We start from the raw sequence: 21,546 nt of genomic DNA on the forward strand, positions 1-21,546 counted from the left end.
TTCGAGGGCCATAAAACATAATTCTCAGAAACAGAAGGGCTCGCGAGGACGGTTAGCTTGCACTCGTCCGAGTCGCACACCTCGACACAAAAAACTCGGCGCTCGGCGATGGCTATTCTTTCACCGCGGGGTGTCCCGCCGGACGTACACGACAGAGGGGGACCAAGTCAGCGAGCAAGGGGAGTGGGGGGAACTGGAGCGGCCGGCAAGCTGTTAGGCGCCGGAAGCTCCTAACCTAACAGGAATCATTACAAAGGCTAAAATATGAGCCCTAAAATTAGGTGTCTATACTCCTTTAATGCTAACTATGTGCCACACGTGTTTTTTAGCTTATAAAACATAATCAAAGTTTAATATCATAAGCTGCCAGCAACCATCAACAACCACCCGGAAAGGGTTTGACTGAGTCTCGGCCCGCTTTATTTTGCATAACAATGGCAACATTTGCCCTGTGCTCAATGCACAAAATACGATGGGAAAAGCGCTCTGCATAATTCTCTCCTTCGCTCAGATCTCTCTTCTCCGTGCCCTCAAGCGTACACCTTTGTAACGAAGACATATATTGGATCGTATTCTGAGCGTAGGCGCGGACTGAAGTCTCAGATCATGATCTAAAATGAATCTGGGCTCACTCACAGATGAGATCATGGTGTGAATGTGAGCCCGTGTTGAAGACACAATTCATGAGAGTCTGCACTCACAAATGAGGTCATAGCCGAACACTCATCCGGACTCACAGCTAAGATCACAATCTGTATTTGAGTTTGGACTATTTCATAAACGATCATGATCTGAGGGTGAGTCCAGAATCACTCACAACTTGGATCGTGGTCTGAATGTAAGATTTAGTGAGCTCGAATATGTCCCCTTATGTCTTTATTGAGACCTGTGAAGCGACACTCCTTGTATGTCTCGTTCACGTATGAACTGGCACCCACCGACATGCGCTTTTCGTGCCGCCTAATAAATACTTTAAGTTAGCAGAAATGCACTAACGTACAAGTATAATGAATTGCTGGACTCCATCTGCGCACGTTCAATGCCTCCACTTGAGGTTGTCCTCGTCACGACGCTTGCGAAGGCGACCTCCGATATTTCGCTTCATGTTCACGCTGTAGCACATTTGTGCGTTGCTAAAGCTGTTTTATACGTAGCCGCTGAATTAATCCCTGCATAATATTTGGGAGAAAATGTTGAGTTCGGACTATTTTCACTGGTTAAAGTAAGGCGGCTGGGGCACTATTGATTGATATGCGGAATTCCTAAAATGCGGAGCTAAGAATGCGTAAAATTGGAATATGCATTTTAGATCAGAAGCACAACGAACTTGCAAGCGATTTCCACGAGCCTATTAGCAGTTAATTGAAAAGCAATGAGCAAGAAACTCCAAAGGTACAAACGTGAAAGTATGGTGCTTTTTAGCGACGAAGAATATATTTGCATGTTTACTTCCGTTAAAATGTTAAATACTCGCCCGTGCTTATCCATGCTCAGCTGCTGCTGGAGATGCGCTTGCGTCATCTTCCTGCACTCCGCGCTGGTGAAAAGGAGCAAAGCTATTTCGCTTCTGAGTGGACACCGCAAAAGCTCCGTGAACCCGAAGCGAACCTAAACGAACTTTTGCACCCGCCGCGGCGGTTAAGGTGCTCGTGTACTGAATCGAAGCACCCGAGTTCGAACCCTACACATATCGATGGACATAAGAGCCGCGTTGTAAGGGAAAGGAGGAAGGGGGAGTGAAAGCGGAGAGGACGAGGTGCCATAGTGGAGTGCTGCTGAATAATGTCGATGACCTGAAGCCGCGGTGGCACAGTGGTTAAGATTCCCGACAACTGTGCTGGAGAATCCGGATTCGAACCCGACCGCCGGCGGCTGCGTTTTGATGGAGGCGAAACGAAGGCGTTCATATGGTCTGCGATGTTAGTGCATGTTAAATATTCCCAGCTAGTCGAAATTACTCCGCAGCCCTCCATTAAATCTTCTCTTTCTCTTTCCACTTTCACTCCCCCACCTCCCTTCCATTCTGGCGCGGTTCAGGTCTCCACAGGAAAACATGAAAAATACCGCTTCTTTCCTTTCCGGCAAACCAATTTATAAGTATTATCAGTAACTTGCAATGACTTCGCCCAGAGCGCGGAAGCCTCTCTGGGGGGGGGGGGGGGAGGTGGCTGTTCGTGACCCTACGGGGCTGGGACTGGTAGGTCAACGTCGCTTGCGGCGGGGGCCAGCCTGCCACCGAATTTTTATCTGTTATATGCCGTCATTGCACCCGCCACAGCTTCGTTGGTGGACGACGACTGTTGCGGCGCGCGTCTTTCTCTCCCCTCTTCTTCTTTCTTTTCTACTTTCTCTCTTCTGTCCGCGCGAGGCAGCGGAGAGGCAATTTGCGCCCGACTACTGTGCCGGAGTACCCGGGTTCGAACCCGACCTCGGCGGTTGCGTTTCGATGGAGGCGAAACGAAGAGGCGTCGTGTGCTGTGCGATGTCAGCGCACGTTAAAGATCCCCAGGTGATCGAAATTACTCCGTAGCCCTCCACTACGGCTCCTCTTTCTCTCTTTCCACTTTCACTCCTACCTTCCTCCCTTCCCTTACGGCGCGGTTACGGTGTCCACAGAAAACAAGTGAGACAGTTACGGCGTCTTTCCCTTCCTATAAATAAATCAGGCAGCGGAGGTGGCTCAGCTACAGAGCCAGTAGCAGGCCCGTGCATTTTCTTTTCCTTCTTCCTACAGCCACAACAACATCCTCTCCGTTTCGCCTTCATCGAAACTCGTACTTGACCGCGAGGGCTGCGTTTCGTAGAAGGCGAAACTCAAAGGCGTCTATGTTCTGTGCGATGGATCCCCAGGTGGTCGAAATTACTCTGAAGCCCTCCAATACCGCACTCCTTTGTCTCTTTCACTTCCACGTTACTCCCATCGCTTGCGAAGTTGTTGAGGTGGCCAAAGAACTGTGGCAGATACTGCGCATTTTCTATGAACCAGTTCACATTTAAACTACAGACATAAGAGACACACTTTATCGCGTCAACTGTTAAACCGTTTTCTAAGATTTTTTGTTTCTCACATGAATGTGCTTATGAGTCCTCAGCTGGCTTCAGTTGAAATTAAAGAAAAAGCCATCTGGTAGCAATGCAGGTTTATTGCTTCCCATCGCACGATGAACATCATCTTCACAGCCATCAGCGTCCCGCGGCCGGTAGGCACTGGAGCAGTGGAAAATTCACATTGTCCCAGTTGCCGCCGCAGTAGCAACCTCGACCACATAAATCCAATCTTCTAGCTCCAGGACGACACTAGACGAGTGGAAAAAAGAAACAACGACCGATTTGTAGCTTTCTTAGTCCAAATTTTTATTAGGCGCGCCAGCGTCTTTGACTTGTTTCGGGCCACACGTACTGATTATCGTACACTAGTAATCTACCACGTTGTACGAAAGACTACACAACATATGGATATAAAGCATCGCTTTATCCAAGCCGTAGGAAAGTGCCTGCTTGGCCTATAGGGCAGCGTGCCTGACCTGGATACGAGGGTCTTGTTGGGTTTAATTGCCATCTCAAACGTGCAGCCCAAGTTGGTGGCTACTGTGAATTGGGCCATGTGACGTGGTATCGTGACGTAACACAGCCCGCCTAACAGTAAATTATTCCCTCATGTCACCTGCCAACTTCCACCTGGCATAGGCATGCTCAAGACGTGGACTAAAGAGAGAAACGTCAGCGAAATGCTGAACTGGGAGTACTGATGCTGACGTGTTGTCACTGGAAGCCGCCTAGCGGTCGTTTTCAAGTCTTTCCGGGGTACGAGTTCATGTCGGAATCTGGCGCCCTCAACCTCACCTAAACCTCCCTCTTCCCCTCTAGGCCTCGGGTCATCCTTATGAATAAATAATTATGAATAAATGAATTGCGGATGCTCATGCGTCGCTGTGAGGATTGCCGGTGTTCGCGGAGGTAATTTTTTTTTTTTTCATCTCTTGCCGATTTTTTTTCGACGGTGGCCTGAAGAATATAATGTTCGCCTTTGTGTAGAAGTGAAAACGATGGTGTTGCAGCCATCTGAAAAACTAATGCGTACACGCGCCGGACGTCTCTTGCGAACAAATGTTAAATGGCGAGCTGCATTTTTACGTTCTTTTTTATTTGCCCTGCCTTTGCTTCGCAAGCTCTTTTATTATGGGCTCACGATGATGCCCCTTGATGCAATATATAAGACGTTCTGCTTCAACCGCCGTTAAATCGTGCCAGCACCGTTCTCTTATTGGCGTATTACTTCATCGGCCGAATTCACAAGACTTTCGTGCGATATCGCTAAGGGTGCCATGTCGCAGAAAATTTGGTGTCGTCGTCGTTGTAGTTGGCCGTGAACGAAACATATCGATGGAAAATTCAGGCTGTTTGAAATGTTCAGATTAACAAATCGGAGGAAACTTGAAGAGAGGTTAGAACATCCTTTCTTTCCCGTGCAACTACCTGCTCATGGAGGCATCCAAGAAGTGAGAATGAAATGTTTATTACAAAAAGTCAAAAGAAGCTCGTTTTGTGTTGTCCCTGCTTAACACGTGTCTTCATTCAGCGGTCGAAGAACGCATCCGGAGCTGCGGTAAAATTTAAGGCGCGACTGCGCTGGGCTTTTTGAGCCGTATTTACATCCCTAAACATGATTCCAGTCTTGAACCTTTTTCTTTGTGAATAAAGTGAGGGAAAATCATGTAGTCGCATCTGTGTTGTGTTGTGTTGGGTTTAATGGCGCATAGGCGACTGAGGCCATCATGCATCTATACAGACTGAAATAAAAATCTTGAGGCATTTAAGAAGATCGATAAGGAGAAAGTGTTTGGGGCTGGTGCTACTGTAGTGCTTAACCCCTCCGATCGCACAGTGCAGGACAGCGGCTTCTCTCGTGCCGGATTCGTGGTGAGTAGCTCAACTCGGCGGCGATAGGGCGGGCTCGTGCGTCACGGCAAATGGCGCGCGTCACGCTCCCTCCTGATCCTTTCTTGAGGCCGGGGTGAAAGCGTCGTCGCTACGCTTCTACTTTGTCATGGAGACGGCAGGAATGCCAGATTAGGAGAATTAAGACATGCTTCTCGCGTGTTTCTCAATGGCAGCTCTAGCCCACAGTCTAGTCAGGACACAAAAGGGCGAATGACGTGTCCACAACCTAGTGATGAATGCAAGTGGCTGTTCGTTTCGTGTACGTGGTCGGCTTCTTAAAATGACATACGTGTGGCAAGTGATTCCAGGGCAATTCATTCTTTATCCGATACAGCTGTTACTAACAGCTAGCCTGAAATTGTCGACCCACAAGAGCTTATATGTAATAGTTAAAATCTTGACTGTTGGACTTCACCAGTTTATTAAACCACCTTACTAGTCAACTTGATTATTTTATGATAACTATGCCGAACATTTCACTTTTACTCTTAAAGACAGCATTTAGGAATTACTGCGTGTCCTATGAAGAATACTAGGCATAAAACTTCGTGGTTTGTTCCTTCTCCGACAGGTTTCGTTAAAGCTGTCCCAAGCAATCACCCCAACTTTCTCCGTCGGGTTCATACTTGTCGCGAAGCACAACTATAATGGCCCGATGAAATAGCGGTGGACTGGGCCTTAAACATTCTATGCCTTTATTCGGCAAGAGCCTGTCAACTCGAAAGTTGAAAATTTAATTTACCAGCGCGGGACAGACACCGATAGGAACCTGCGGGCGTGGTCCAGGTTTAGGCCCCAGTGACATCTGGCATCTGAAAATTAAAACCAGTATGAGCTTTTCGAATGGCTAATTATCGCACGTACATGGCCAACATGTCACTCAGAGTACGGTTGAAGCGTTTTGTCAGGTTATTCGTCTTTTGGTGGTAAGAAGTAGCGGCATTCTTTCATCAGAGCCTCAAGAGCGTTCAGGATATCAAGTTTGCATACAGAAATTCATTGTTTCAGAATGTCTTTCTATGAAGTGAATTTAACGGCTTTAATCGAGGTAGATACCAATATCTCTAAAGGTTTGCAAATTGAAATCACCACCGGATCAAATCAACTCAAATCGAAGTTACCCGATTGCTGTACAGCAGCGCCTTGTATCACGTATGGCGATAGCATAACGCAATGAAACAGCCGTTGGGAAATGCAAGACGTGGTTTGGGGCGTTTCTTTCTAAGCCTCACAGCCTTGCTTTCTGCGTAAATTGCGAATACAGCGAGGCGTAGTTTTGTGGCGCTTAGCCCTATGTGCAACACCTGAACAACAAAAGCTGAATGTCATGTCTGGGCAGACAGCAGAAAGAGTAGGAAGATAAAGGAATGGGCAAAGAGTGGTTTCATGAGGTAATATTAGAAAGCAAAGTAAGCCGAGGACTATGTACCCGGAGCATTTTATGATTACAACTCGGCGACCTGACATAAACTTCGATTTATAAAAACCCATACTTGCAGTAACTGAACAAGATCTTCTCTGTGGTCACCTTATAAACCACATCGGTTTTCTCGTCACATTTTGATATATAACGTATTAATGTATAGTCAACAAAACAGTTTAACTGAAAGCCTATTCCCTTACTACAAAATCTGTTTCCTCAAGAAGGGCGAACATTTAGCTACAAGTGTTTTAAAATTTCATTTTGAACTAACGACATACGTAACTGTTGTAATTTACACTGAACTAAAAAAATTCTTTCTCACTGAACAATTGTGATGGCACAGAATGTATAAATTAAGCGCGTTTCAGAAGGAATTAAGTTTTCATTTAGGTTTCACAGGTTTTAGCTGACCATTTGTAAGGAGCAGCTTATTGAAAGGGGTGTGCAAAATCTAAACCCATGCCTTTAGCAGAACGAAAAAATAAAGTCTGGGCAAATTTAGCCATGCGTTTGTTAATTACCTTTCCTTTAGCCTATGATATGTTTAAAGAAGAGCCGTGACGTGAGCCTGATATATTTTTTTTTATATAAATGAAGGCCGTAAGCAACATGGATAAAATTAAGCTCAATAGACTGGAGAATAAATGTTCCTGATATTTGTAGAGATATGTATGATGAAAGGTATGACGCTTACTCGGACACAAGAATCGAAACCAGAAGAACGAAAGCGGGGAGAACTGTCGACTTCATCTCAGAAACTCTACACCCGCACGGATGTGAATTGTGCTTTCTTGTGAGTCGTCCTTTGTGGTGTTCAAATCTCGCCGAGAGCAACGCTGTGCATAATTGTAGTTGCCTCACCTTACTATGCATACAATACGCGCATTCGTGCTTTTCCAGTTCATCAGTGCTATTATTTGCATAGCTAAATGCAGACACTATCACATAACGAAATATTTTATGCATGCGCCTCATTCTTAGCGCTCTTTTTTTCAACAGATGTGTCGGATTTGTTTTTTCTTTTGCTTCTCCTACAGAAATAAGTATGAAAAACTTCTAAGTTGGCTCTTGCGATCATTTGTCTAATAAGTTATTAGTTATAGGATGCATAGCGAGATCGATCTAGAAGCAGGGCATGTGCTACAATCGCTGACATTGACGTCCACTTCACACGATGACAGTAACGCAATCATCGGCTCTGATTATGAGTCGTACACGTTAGCAGTGGGATCGCATAACTAGCACAACGTCGTATAGTCTTTCAGTAAATCATTTTTCTTGATGTGCGACGGAATGATACCGGGAATAAAGTGGTTTTTCATAAATCGCTGCAACAAGGTTGCTCGGCAAAATGACATTTTTATAACTGGCCTTGGCTATTTCATCCTGTAATTCAAGGGTAGCTGCGAAAGATGAGTTAATCTAGTTCTCATGTGTAACGGTTTTGTTTTTTAGGACCATAACTCCAATCAAAGCTATATATAATGGTTAAGAATTATTGCTTGCTTCTATTTTATATGTGTGCTTTCAATTAGCACCAGCTTTGTAAGTCGATCCTGCAAGAAATTTTTATTTGGAAGTGGAATAGGCGCCAATAATTGACTTTATTCCTTAATGCTTTTAAGTTGGCTCTACATTACACCATAGGCATCGCACGCAGACTTGTTCGTTCTAACTGTTCAAAATTGATTACCTGATTTTTGACAACCATCTTTTATATTATCAGGAGTTCTGCCTCCATCGAAACGCACCCACCGTCTGTCGGGTTTGTACCCGAGTACTCCGGTCAGTAGTAGAGCGTCTTAACCACTGAAGCAGCGCTTCGAGAGACAATGATGATGATGATGATGATGATGATGATAATAATAATAATAATAATAATAATAATAATAATAATAATAATAATAATAATAATAATAATAATAATAATAATAATAATAATAATAATAATAATAATAATAATAATCTTTCTTTCTTTCTCCGATAAGTGTGACATATACTCTGCTTTCATGTACTACCAGGGGAACAGGAAAATTACCTTTGTGAAGCATGTGGGAAGACGAGTACTCACTACCACATTATATGGGAATGCGTCGATTCCCCTGGAGTTGAGGAAGATATGAATAGCAGAGAGAGCTGGGAAGCCCTGCTGCGAAGCAATGACCCCGCTCGGCAGCAACAAGCCGTCCGCCTGGGGGCCGAGGCCGGGTAGAGACAAAATCTCTTTGTTAGCCTTTAGTCGCGGAGGCTCCAGCCCCCATCCCTTAGGCCTTAGTGCCGGGTAACACCGTGGTGCCGGGGGTGGGGATTAAGGGTCCTCCATTTAACGTGGACAATAAAAGTTGCCATCCATCCATTCATCCATCAAGCAAGGAGCAAGCAATGCGCTAGCTCTGGAAGGGGTGTCCACAATAGCGTCTGAAAGATCACCAGCCGCGTCAAGCACTTGCGTGGCGTCCATTATGTGCTCTTGTAGAGCATCGTCGGGGGGCCGCACACGATGCCGTAGATTATCCGCGTAAGCTACGACGCACTCTTCTGCAGTGTGACCGAAGCGCAGACAGTCACCGCAGCGTGGCGTACGGCAGTGCCTACGAATGGGTCCAACACGATTTCACCGGAAGCATAGCGGTGGTCTGCCCGGTAATAAAAGAATTAAGGCTCTGGATCCCACAAATAGTCAGTAGATGTGAGTGTCGCCAAAGCTGACTCCTTCAGCGAAAGACACAACAACATCCCCGTTCAGCGTTTTCAAATTTTTCATTTCTTCAGCTTTCCAGTTTTATGTTAAACTCGACGTTACCTTCCCGTACGCCTGGAGTGCCTCACGTATCAACCCGTAGTCCAAGCGTTCCGGACGCAATGGAAGCTGCAATTTTACCGCTTTTGTTTCTGTGTAGGCTCTTGGGGTATCCACTTCTGCTCAGTCTCTCCGTCTGTAGATTGACGCTCACTTCCATCAGGTGCGGAGAGTGCTTATTCATCGCCTTCCAAAAACCCGAAATTGCCAACCCTGTCTTGACCTGTCTGGTATGGCCTGAGTATACAAGGGGCTCGTTGTGTTTTTAATGCTTTTGAAGCTGCGCAAGTATTCATGTCCGCAGAAAGAATAGATAGTTTTAGTTCACCGTGATTCGCTACCGTGATCCGCAATGGCGTGTCCCACTGCGCACGCCCAGATCTCCTTGACACCAATAGATGGCGCCATGTACATAGACCTGCCACGTCGGGACCAATCAGCTTGCGCACCCCGTCTACGCTCGGTAGAGGGTCATGGTGGCGGATCGCGGATCACGGTAAGCTAAATCTCTCTAATAAAACGAAAAATCAACTTTCCAGTCTAAGCTGAAGAATGCGCGTCCGGATTGATCTTTTAGATTGGTGCGTACATAACACTAAAAAACACTTCTGTCCCACAGCAAACAACTGCAGATTTGTTTTCAGCCAAGAAATCAGAATTAAGAGTGGCATAGTGGCACAAAAAGACGCCGACTTCGATATACGCACAGCGCATAAAAGGGGTATGTTAATCGGATGAAACAAAAGTTATCAATGCTCTTTCCTTCGCAGTTTACTTGGTTCGAACACTGCGATAAGGCTGCGTCTGTTCCCAAATGTTCGGTCACGCGAGAGCACCTGTAACTGTATACGGCAATCTGCACTTGCACGAAAAACCAGACACATGTTGGCTATGACGCTGATAACGCAGAGCAGCTGAGGGGCGTGGCGATTGACACGAAAGATAATGCTGCCTGCTGCGCGTGGGCTGACGGCGAAAATTCCCGAGGCCAATTTTTAGGCCTAACAGGCGACAAAGACACGTTGGCCAAGAGCCCAGCTTCACGCTTCAAACTGCGGTCGCACGGCGCTGTCGAAAACGCCTTTCGCAACGAAAACTGACCGACCAGACTAGTGAAACCGTAACAGGCAAGCTAAGACCGGACTTTACGCCCTTGATACATCATCGCCTTCCGGCTGTAACTGGGATCCAACGACGTTGTGTTCCTGTCAGCCGATCATCGGACCGCCCTCAGCCACAGCGGGACTCCTCGTCCATGGCGGGAGGAAGAGGTACGTCAACCTGAAATCTCGGCCTGCTTTGGAAGCGTGATGTCATCCCCGTCACCTGCGGAATCGGCTTGCAGAAATCGTATACTCTTCGCAGACGTTGTGAGTGCGCTATCATCTGTCGTCTGCATGCGTGATTGTAGCAATCCTCGGAATCCTGTTCTAGAAGATCGAATATTGTTTTGAGCTTTTTTTATATGGAAGAACGTGTGAGGAGTTTGGAGCTACAGGCGCAGGTAGTACTAAGCCGTGTGTCCCAGGTGGCTGATCGCAAGCCTGCCACTAATCTCATAACTGTGTGTGTACGTGTGTCCCAGGTGGCCGATCATCTGACCGCCCTCAGCCACAGAGGGACTCTTCGTCCATGGCGGGAGGCAGAGTTACGTCAACCTGAAATCTCGGCCTGCTGTCGTCCCCGTCACCTGTGGAATCGGCTTCGCAGACGTTGTGAGTGCGCTATCATCGGCATAAAACCGGTAAGCGATCGGCAAATTCTATCGTCTGCATGCGCGAATGTAGCAACCCTCGGAATCCTGTTCTAGAAGATCGAATATTTTTATGAGCGTGTTTTAAATTGAAGAACGTGTGAGAAGTTTGGAGCTACAGGCGCAGGCAGTACAAAGCCACGTGCCCCAGATGGCCAATCGCAAGCCTGTAGCTAATCCCATAACTAGAGCCTGTGTCGCCGTTTTTGAAATTCGGCTACCCTTCTTGCAGCCGTTATACTCTGTTTTGAGATCTAAGTAATTACCTGACTACATCAGCTGTAAGATGGAAGCACTGACGGGAAAAGGTGAGAGTTAGAATTCCGGTGTATACCACATGCGAAGGATTTCATAAAGAATAAAAGTATCCGAGTGGAAGGCGCTAAAACTAAGCGATGCATTCGTGTTCAGCTTCCTAGCAATCCAGAAACCTTTCAATCTTCAGAAGTGCTACAAAATCGTGTGGAACGAATCAGAAGGGAAACTATTATTGTTTGAAACTTTACATCTATAGTCCCAAAAACCGCGAGGAGTAGGAAGTGACGTGCTTTTAATGAATGACCTGGCTGCGGTAGCCATGATACTAAATATACGTCCTCAGCTTAGTTTATCGTCTTTTGCAATCGCCTTTGAAACCAGTGTAACTTCCAGAAGTAAAGCTATTGCTGCTCGCTATACAAAAGCTCTCGCAGTGCAGCGCTGAGAGCGAAACATTCCACTTTTACTTAACCGTATCTGCGATATTTTATCAAAGATACTTAATGAGACGAAAGCCTAATAGGCTGTTTTGTCGTCAAAAACTGAGGACGAAATGTGTCCCAGAATAAAAATGAATGTATGCCTAGTGATGAGATGATTATAAAAAAATTAGGGATAATGAAATAAATAGAAAACAGACGATAACAAAATTAGTAATAAGGAAATTAGTAATAACGAAATTCAATAAGGAATAGGTGGTTTTAATATTAGGGATTGGAAAATCAGTGAAAAGAAAATCAAAGATAAGGAAATTAGTGATATAGTTACTTTCGCATTTCTCCAATGTTGTTCATAGCAGTGATCTCAGTCTTTTCTAGAAAGCTGACGCTCAGTGGTTGCGTGAAAAAAATTCCGACGATTTCTTTACTTCCTAATGCGAAATTTGAGTGCAGCTCATCAGCTGTTTCACCTTTTCGATAGACTGAGGCCAATATTTCGAGCAAGACACGTATGTGCAATTACAGACAACTTTTTTCATTTTTCACACGTATTCCTTCACGAAACACTCCACTGACAGTTCTTGGCTGTCATGAAAGAAGCTTTATGGTCGGGGAAATGAAGATAGCAATTAAGTTATCGGGAGGTAGCGGGAGGCAGCGCATGGGCCCATAGGAACATTGCGCGACGAACAGATAGCAGCGACTGACTGATGCCGCTGACGCCGCTAGTGAGTGAAGAGAATGTGACTCAGCGTTTCGGCTTGGGATACACGCACCGTGATCCGCTGATAGCGAGTCGGCTTTTCGGCAACCAGAGAGCACCCTCGCCGCCACGCAGGAAGAGGGGGCAGGGGTTATAAGCAGCGGCGAACGGGGAGCGCATGCAGCAATCATATAACACGCGTGATCAGCGCCACGCAGGAAGAGGGGGGGATGAAAGGGGGCGGAGCTGGTTACGAGGCCGACGACGACGCCGACGTGAAATCCTCTAAAAAAGGTATTTTGTTGCGGATAATGACCTAAGTGCGTGTCGATGTTACGCCCTGTGAGCTTCTCTGCCGAGCGCTGCAAGAGAGAGAGAGAGAGAGAGAGAGAGAGAGAGAACTTTTATTCGTCCAACAGAGTGACTATCCCGCTCTTCGGGGGTTAGACCAGGAAGGTGGGACAGTCGCCTTAGTTGCAGGCCGGTAGTTCTTGGACTCTGGCGGCATCTTCGGCCAGTCGAACAATTTCCCTTTGGGCTCTTGGGTCTGAGCTTCGCAGAAGGGTCTCCAAGGTGTCTTTAGTTATTTTTTAAGCCCTGCCTGGTGACTTTGCACATTCCCATATTATGTGATCTAGTGACCCCCTTTCCTTACATAACGAACATAGATCTGATCGTATTTCTGGCCATATATGGTTGATAAGAACTGGGTTCGGGTATGTATTTGGCTGTAGCCTTCTCCATGCTACTGCTTCCTCTTTACCTAACGTGGGGTCTGGTGGTGGTAGGATTCCCTTCTGTTCAGTCTGTAGTGCATTGTTATTTCGCTATAGTTAATCAGGTCCGCTTGTTTGCTTTGCTCCGGTGGCACTCCTCCAGCCCGGTGTGTGAGATCTCTGGCTAGTTTGTGTGCCGCCTCGTTTCCGGGCACGCCTGCGTGGGCTGGCGTCCACACAAGGGTGACATCTCTTTCCATTCGCTTTTGATCGAGGATTCTACCCGCGATATTTGCTATTGCTCCAGCGGTGTAGTTCCTGATTGCGCTTTTGCTGTCACTATGTATTTTGCCTCGGTCTAAGCAAGAGCCAGTGCTATTGCAACCTCTTCCGCTGTCTGTATCGATTTTGTTTTTATAGACACTGCTGTAACCATTTCTCGCTTGCCATTGAGTACGACTGCATTCATTTTTCCTTTGCCGCAGTTTGCAGCGTCTACATATGCAATTCTACCTGAATTTTTTGTCTCGAATCTCAGTGTCTGTGTTTCGACCCTTTTCTCTCGTCTTTGCTTATTATAATCAGGGTGCATGTTCTTTGGTAATGGGGGGATATGGGTCTGTTTCCGGACCTCCACTCTCATTTCCTCTGTCGTGTCCCAGTATTCCTTCGGTTGTATACAAACCAGATGTATGCGATAAGAGACAAGGCGGGCAACGTCATCACAAATATGGACAAGATAGTCAAAGTAGCCGAGGAGTTCTATACAGATCTCTACAGTAGCCAAAGTAGTCAGGACCGTAACGAGATCAGCGGCAGGGAAAAACAGTCAGACGTTCCACCAGTGACGAAGGACGAAGTCAAAAAAGCATTAGAAACTATGAAAAGGGGGAAATCGGCTGGAGAGGATCAAATAACTACATATTTGCTAAAGGACGCGGTGGATATCGTGCTAGAAAAACTGGCCACCCTGTATACGCAGTGCGTGGTGTCATCGACGGTACCGGAACCATGGCAAAATGCAAACATTATCCTCATTCATAAGAAAAGGGAGTCTAAGGACCTTAAAAATTACAGACCAACCAGCCTTCTGTCTTTTACGTATAAGGTATTTACTAAGGTAATCGCTAATAGACTCAGGACAACCTTAGACTGCAGTCAAGCAAAGGATCAAGCAGGTTTTCGGAAACGGTACTCTACTATCGATCATATCCATACCATCAATCAGGTGATAGATAAATGCTCAGAATATAACCAGCCCTTATACGTAGCATTCATTGATTACGAAAAAGCTTTTGACTCAGTTGAAACCTCGGCGATGATGCAGGCATTGTGAAATCAGGGGGTAGACGAGTCGTACGTGAAAGTGCTGGAAGATATATATAGTGGCTGCACAGCAACCATAGTTCTGCATAAAGAAAGTAACAAAATTCCTATAAAGAAAGGTGTTAGGCAAGGAGACACAATCTCCCCAGTACTATTCACAGCTTGCTTAGAGAAAGTATTCAGAGACTTGGAATGGGAGCAGTTAGGGGTAAGGGTAGATGGAGAATACCTCAGTAATCTGCGATTTGTTGATGACATTGCCTTGCTAAGCAACTCGGGGGATGAACTGCAAATAATGATTGATGACCTAGACAGAAAAAGTAGAAAGGTAGGCTTGAAAATCAATATGCAGAAGACTAAGGTAATGTTCAACAGCCTCGGGAAGGAACAGCAGTTTACATTAGGTAGCGTAGTACTGGAAGTAGTAGGCGAATATGTCTACTTAGGATAGGTAGTAACCGCAGATCCTGACCATGAAAAAGAAATAACAAGAAGAATAAGATTGGGATGGAGCGCATTTGGCAATCAGTCGCAGATTATGGCTAGCAGCTTACCGGTATCGCTCAAGAAAAAGCATAGAACAGTTGCATCTTACCTGTACTCACCTATGGGGCTGAAACGGGGAGGCTAACCAAGAGGGTTCTACTGAAGTTGAGGACAAGGGCTAGGGAAAGAAAAATGGTAGGGGTAACATTAAGAGATAGTAAGCGTGCAGAGTGGGTCAGAGAAACAACTCAAGTTACCGACATTCTAGCGGAAATTAAGAAGAAACGGGCATGGGCAGGACTTGTAGGGCGAAGAGCGGATAACCGATGGTCGCTTAGGGTAACAAACTGGATTCCAAGGGAAGGAAAGCGTAGCAGGGGGCGGCAGAAAGTTAGGTGGGCGGATGAGGTTAAGAAGTTCGCAGGGGTCAAGTGGATGCAGCTAGCACAGAACCTGGTTAAGTGGGGAAATATGGGAGAGGCCTTCACCCTGCAGTGGGTATCGTCAGGCTGCTGATGATGATGATACCTATTTCCCACAATATTTTCATTCCACCCTTAGTTTTATCTAGCCTTCTTTGTTGTGTAGCTAGTGTTGCCTCAATTATTTCATCTAAGGTGTTGTGTATTCCCAGCATCATTAGCCTGTCCGTGAAGGTACCTGCCGGAAGGTGTGGTGCTCTTTTAATGCATTTTCTGCTCTTGCTATCAATCCTGTCTTTTTCGGCCTTTTCAGGTCTAAGTAAGGCGTGGCATACCCGACCCTGCTTATTACGAAAGCTTGTATGAGCCTTAATAGGTTACTTTCCTTAAGGCCTCCTTTTTATTAGCTATTCTCCTTATAAGGTTTGTCGTTTGTATGACCTGTCCTTCCAGTTTCTTTATCGTTTCTCCGTTGTACCCGTCCGTTTGGAGGACCATTCCTAGAATCCTAATTTGCTCGACTTTCGGGACAGCTTGTCACTCCACTTTTATATTTACGTCCACTTGTTCTTTTTGCCTTAGGTATTTCGGATTGTGTATAAACAACTCCGATTTCTCTGAGGAACATTTCATGCCCCTTTCCTTTGCATATTGTACAGTTTTGGCCGCCTCTTGCAATTTTGCTCGATTTAAGCATCGCTGCCTTTGTTTGTCTAAATGGTTATGTCATCCGCATATAGGCTGAGTTTAATGTCGTCTATTTTCTTTAGCTTTTCTGGAAGTCCACGCATGGCTATGTTGAAAAGTGTGGGCGATAGCACCGCTCCTTGTGGTGTGCCCCTGCTCCCCAGTTCGAATATCTGAGATTCTATCCCCTGGTATCTTATTTTTGCTTTTCTGTCTATTAGAAAATTTCTTACATATTCATACATCCTTTCCCTTACGTTTAGTTCCGTGAGGCCCTGCAGAATAGCATCGTATTTTACACTGTCAAATGCCTTCTTCAGGTCCAATCCTAAGATAACTTTACCATCGTTTGATCTTGATTTTACTATATCATGGTGTATCCTGAGCATAATATCTTGCGTACTAAGATGGTGCCTAAACCCTATCACCTCCCGGGGCCATAGCTCATTCTCCTCCATGTATCTGGTCAGCCTTCTCTGAATCACATGTTCGAATAGTTTATCTACACATGATGTGAGTGATATTGGTCTCAAATTATCGACTGTCGGAGGTTTTCCGGGTTTGGGTATTAGCACTATCTCAGCAAATTTAAATTGTTCTAGGATTTTCCCTGTTTCACAGCATCTCTTCATGAAGTTAGCTCCACTATCGAGTCGTTATCCAAGTTCCTTAGCATCTTGTTTGTTATCCCATCCAGCCCTGGGGCCGATTTTGTCTTTAGTCTACGGATTTCTGCTACCACTTCAGCTACCGTTATGGGGGCATCTAGTCGCTGGTTTGGGTGTCCCTTGTAGGTTTCTAATTTATCGTTCCTTACTTCTGTGATGCATTTGTCTTTAAGTTTTTTAAGGAAGTCATCATCGCCGCCTCCATGATGGTGCCTAGCCTTTATCAACTTAATGGAAATTTGCGTTTTATTTTTCTCTGGGTCTAGCAGGTGTCGCATTATACTCCATGTCTTAGCCATGCCCATTTCATTTTCCATTTTATTGCACCTGTCTCCCCAGTTTTGCTCAAATAGGTTTTGTGCGTGGTCTTCTATTTCTTTGTTAAGCTTCGCTATCCTCCTTTTAAGACACTTGTTCCATTTTTGTTTCTTAAGTCTTTTTTCGAGACTCTGCTTGGCAATTCCCACATGTGCAATAGCCGGCTGTCTACCACCTCTGGAGCATCCTTCCCCTGTACAATTTTGGTGTTCTTTTGGACGTCTCGTTTAAGCCTGTTACACCCCTCCTCGATATTGTTTATGGGTGGAATTTCCTCGGCGGTTCTCCAGTCTCTAAACTTGTCCCACTCAGCGCTGCAATAAGCGCCTGATGGCACTTGTCGGTGTCGATTGTAGACAACATTTTAGGCTATCTTACCTCATGCAAATGGGAGCCGAACATACTTCTTGGCCACGCGCTTCAAAATCAGGATGTTTTTATCATGTGACGTGACGCACGTGCAAATAGCAGTAAGTGCGGACCTACGGGTGCCCACAATCGAGCTTGCATTTTCGGGGAATGTCTAACCTATGCTTGATCAAAATTATCTCACTACACAAATGAATAAATTTGGAACTTGGGCAAAACATAATGCGGAGCAAAAGATAAAGTAGCTTATAAGTTACTAGTAACCAAACTACAATCGGTGGCTTCTTGTACATAGCTGTGCGAATAACTGACTTGAGACTGCGGCGCTACCAAGAGCTTACTCACCTTAGATTAACATTCGCATCAAGAGCGGACACTCGAGGCCCTTTCGGTGCAGAGCTCTGCGTTCCACATCTCTGCCAGATGGCGTTGCACGTAGAGAAAATGACTTGGGCTCCGAGATTCCGCAGCCGGTGCGGCTGTCTCTGAGGCTGCTGTTGGCTGTCGTGAGCCGCACTGTAGCGGCCGCTAGTGGCGCTGAGAGCAAAAGTCGGCCGCAAGGTCGTAAGGGAGTGCCCACCCTTGTCTCCATCTATTACGTAGTTCACTATACTATTTCGCCATGCTTTCACGATGTTCCGCGCGCACAGGCGAATGATGATAAATGAACGCTTTTCAGGCTATACACTAACTGACCTAATAGGAAACTTCAAAAAAGGAGCGATCACAATGAAATTAATTTACGCTTCCTGTCTATCGCGTCGCCTTTGGCACACGTAATTGTAAAGTCGAAGCTTCGAATTAACTCTGTCTTGCAAGAAAATTCATACTGACGTGACCAAGAACATACACACGCCAAAGTTACTGTAGAATTGACGCCTCGGCATGCCTTTATTATAATGAAGTGAAAGGAAGATTTACTATATAAAGGTGATTCTTCGAATAGAGCGGATGTAGATCTCTCGGACGTTGCCTCTTGTCCGGTTTTATCATATGTGACGTTGATTGAGTTTACAGCGATTCCATGACCAAGTGTTTCAGCTATAATTTTTGTTCGTAGTCACTTCCTTCAGCATGCAGTGTACTTAGCATGCGATGGTATGCTAATAAGTATGCGTCAAGTAGTAGATCCAAACATTAATGAATCAGTTATTATTCGATGAGCGACGTGAATGTGCGCGAACGAGAACCTAAAAGGGGAGCCAGGCCTTCTCGTCATGTCCTTAAAGGCAGAACCTAAATGTGACCCAGAATGTTTCTTCTTCAAACCATTTTCTGGCTTCGAAGGAATCGATCGTTTCACAGGCAGCAGATACCATCGTCCCCAATATTGGAGTGTTAGCAAAACTGTGGTGGTCTTATGTAAGCCCGGGTATCGCTAACACGGCACCAATCTTGAGTCAGTAGTTTTTGCTGTTTGAGTTACTTCCCAATGGCATATTTGACTCATGTAATCGGCAGCTCCTTGGATATCGGAGGTTGGATGCGCCTAATGAATAGTGGTCGTCGCTAGAAATGTTTTCGCCTTATTATAGCGGAATAAAGCTCACTAAGCGGCTTGGTTTGGCTCTCACGTATTCAATATTTGGGAGAAAGTCGATATCGTTAGGGGCTTGCTTTATATATTGTTAAAACGTACGTACGCTTAGAGGTACACAATTTATATGTCCCTGGTAGTTGCTTCGTTTAGGTAGCCGGCTGCTCCCGCCTATGTAAAGCGACACATCCCACGACTGCTTCCGCTGATGAGCGCCGTGGTGGGCGGGCAGGGAAGCGGCTTTGCGTCCCCAGTTCTTGACCGCTGCTGTAGGGAACTTGCGCTTGAGTGAACTTGCAGTCGTCGCGTGACTTTTTTAGTTGGACGACTACAGCTACTGCTGCTAGGAGCGCAAAAGGACGGCTAAGATATCGCGACACCGAAGGCATGTAGCTGCGTTCACAAGTGCTCCACTGCGGTGAAATTGCTGCTGGTTTAGCTACACTTAAACCTAGTGTGTACACGATAGCTTCATTCGCGTCCCTCTCCTCGGGCTCCACGCAGCTGCAATGGCCTGGCGCGCTGCTCTTTATATACTCAGCCACAACGTGACGTCAGTTATCTCGGTGACACCAAACTATATGCCCACGTCATGGTTCATTGCTTTGACCTTTGACCTCGGCCTATGTTACCATGGGGGGGCGACATCACAAGTGTTTCGTGGTTTGACATCTGGCTCACTAGAAGGTCATATTTCTGTGCCTGGAAATCTTGGCTTTACATCGCGCAGTGAAGCCGCTTCAAAAAGTTGCTTTGTATTCAGTTGTGCCGTAGCCAGTCCTCTGGCATTTACTGACGAAGACCGGCCACACTTGGCAAGTTGAGGGTACAATGAATTTATTTATACGATCGCTCACACTTCATCTCACTCAGAGGGCGGTCTCTCTAGTCAACATTCGAGTTCACTCTCTTTAGTTGCTTGGTACGCATCCACCGTGCCCCCAATGGCTCCTCTCTCCCTTCGAGAGCCCTCCTCTCTACCTTTGCGTAGTGCTTTCCAATTGCTCTTCGATCCGAATGGTTCCTGGAAACCGGTAATCGTTGATGGCATACGCACCCGCTCCAAGGCGCGACCGCGGTCAGTTCGGCTGACAATGGGCAAAGCGCCTCGCTGGGGTCATTATTCTTTCACTTCTTGTCGCCATCCCGTCACCCGTCTTCGGGTCTCAAGTGCCGCTTCACTGTCTTCGTTCTGTGGGTGTCTTTCGTCCGTCAACACTTGGCGGGACGAATGGCAGGCACACAAAAGAAACAAAAAACCGACAGTTTCTTTTGCCGCTGAGCAAAGCAGCGCGCATACAACCCCATCACTTTTCTCACTCTTTCCTTTTCTTTCTTTCCAAAAATTTTTTAAATGATTTCTTGGAATGCAGCGCACTGCTAGAGTTCAGCACAGGTCATGCGGCACGCAGACAGGGTAGACGCCTTTTGGCTCCATACCCAACGCACCATGGCAAAGCAAACAAACCGGATACACAAAAAAAGTAACGCAAAAAGTCAACCAAAGGCCTCCCATCCCCTTTACCTTTCTCCCCTGAGCAGTGAAACGTGCGTCACCAGCCTGCTCTATATTGCTGACGGATACAGTTTCAGCTGCGTCTACGCTCCACTTTCTGCTTTCCCTCTCACCTTATAGTGTGAGGACCACTACTGACGCTAATGTTGCCCATTCTAACCGCTCCAGATGTGTACCATCCTCAGAGACCGCATCACACAGATGGTTGCAGTGTCAACCATGTCTGCGTCTGTTTCTTTCTGTTCATCAAAGCTCTTCGCTAATCAATTGAAAGCTGCCTCTTGTGTCGCTACCACATCCTCAGTGCTGGCAGGGGTGGTGAAGCGTGGCTGCTACTGGCCCTACGGGGCTGGCACTGGTAGGTCAACGCCGCTTGCGGTGGGGGCTAGCCTGCCATTGAATTTTTATCTGTTGTAGGCCGTCATTGCACCCGCCACCGCATAGGTGGTGGACGACAGATGTTGCGGCGCGCGTATTTCTCTCCCTCTTCTTTTTTTTTCTTTCCTAATTGCTCTCTTCTGTCCGCACGAGACAGCGGAGGTGGCTCAGCTACAGAGCCAGTAGCAGGCCCGTGCATTTTCTTTTCCTTCTTCCTACAGCCACAGCAATAGGTCATCCAGTCTGCGGTCTGCCGTTAGCACTTTGTGGTCTCCCTCGACGCACTCCGCGAGTCCTTTGATCCTCTGAAAGTCTTCCACTGGTCTCGGTGGCCAGTCTATTCAGAACCATGGGCAAGTCTCGGATGGATGGAATATTGGAGCGTCCCCTTTGGAACGTGGAGGTAGCAGTAGTTATCATGCTCGATTTTCTCACTATATCTTAATTATTGTTTCGGTTAACTATACCATCATTCCATTCATTGAATTTTTGTTTCTACATTATTACCTTATGTCCCTTTTCAGCTTTTAAGCCACCAATCTTGCAGTCATTTTTTGCTAGCTTCCACCGCGGGTTTATTCACCCGGCAACTGGTACCTCTAAACCCGAAAGCTTCATAAACAGTGACTGCGCCTGCATCAATTTCCGGATGGATACCATTACATTCGAGCATAATATGGTCAATTGTTTCACTGGAGTTACCACACACAGCACATGCGTAATCTTCATTGTTAAATTTCTTTTTGTGGCTGCGTGTTCTAAGACACCCTGATCTAGCTTCAAAAAGTAGGGCACTGCCTATTTG

The 21,546-nt window shown here is 46.1% G+C and overlaps 1 protein-coding gene and 1 long non-coding RNA gene across 3 annotated transcripts in view; one reads left to right on the top strand and one right to left on the bottom strand.

Moving 5' to 3' along the window:
* Positions 1-3,123: 3,123 nt before the first annotated feature.
* On the bottom strand, positions 3,124-7,235 carry LOC146181707 (uncharacterized). The gene is made up of 3 exons (XR_014700014.1): positions 7,059-7,235; positions 5,684-5,753; positions 3,124-3,297 (listed from the first exon to the last, which is right to left on the bottom strand). It is a non-coding gene; the product is annotated as an uncharacterized LOC146181707 (long non-coding RNA).
* Positions 7,236-9,430: 2,195 nt separating this feature from the next.
* LOC146181708 (uncharacterized) overlaps positions 9,431-21,546 on the top strand; it is a 29,245-nt gene continuing 17,129 nt past the window's right edge. The window contains exons 1-2 of one of the 2 annotated variants that reach the window (XM_084575536.1): positions 9,431-10,534; positions 10,750-10,908. In XM_084575536.1, the coding sequence (XP_084431662.1) occupies positions 10,475-10,534; positions 10,750-10,908 (219 nt within the window). In that variant the 5' untranslated portion in view covers positions 9,431-10,474. The remainder of the gene's footprint in view (positions 10,535-10,749; positions 10,909-21,546) is intronic. The other variant, XR_014700015.1, reaches the window with a different exon arrangement.

The sequence above is a fragment of the Amblyomma maculatum genome, chromosome 8 (assembly GCF_055883805.1).
Source record: "Amblyomma maculatum isolate TAMU_Amacu chromosome 8, ASM5588380v1, whole genome shotgun sequence".
NCBI lineage: Eukaryota > Metazoa > Arthropoda > Arachnida > Ixodida > Ixodidae > Amblyomma > Amblyomma maculatum.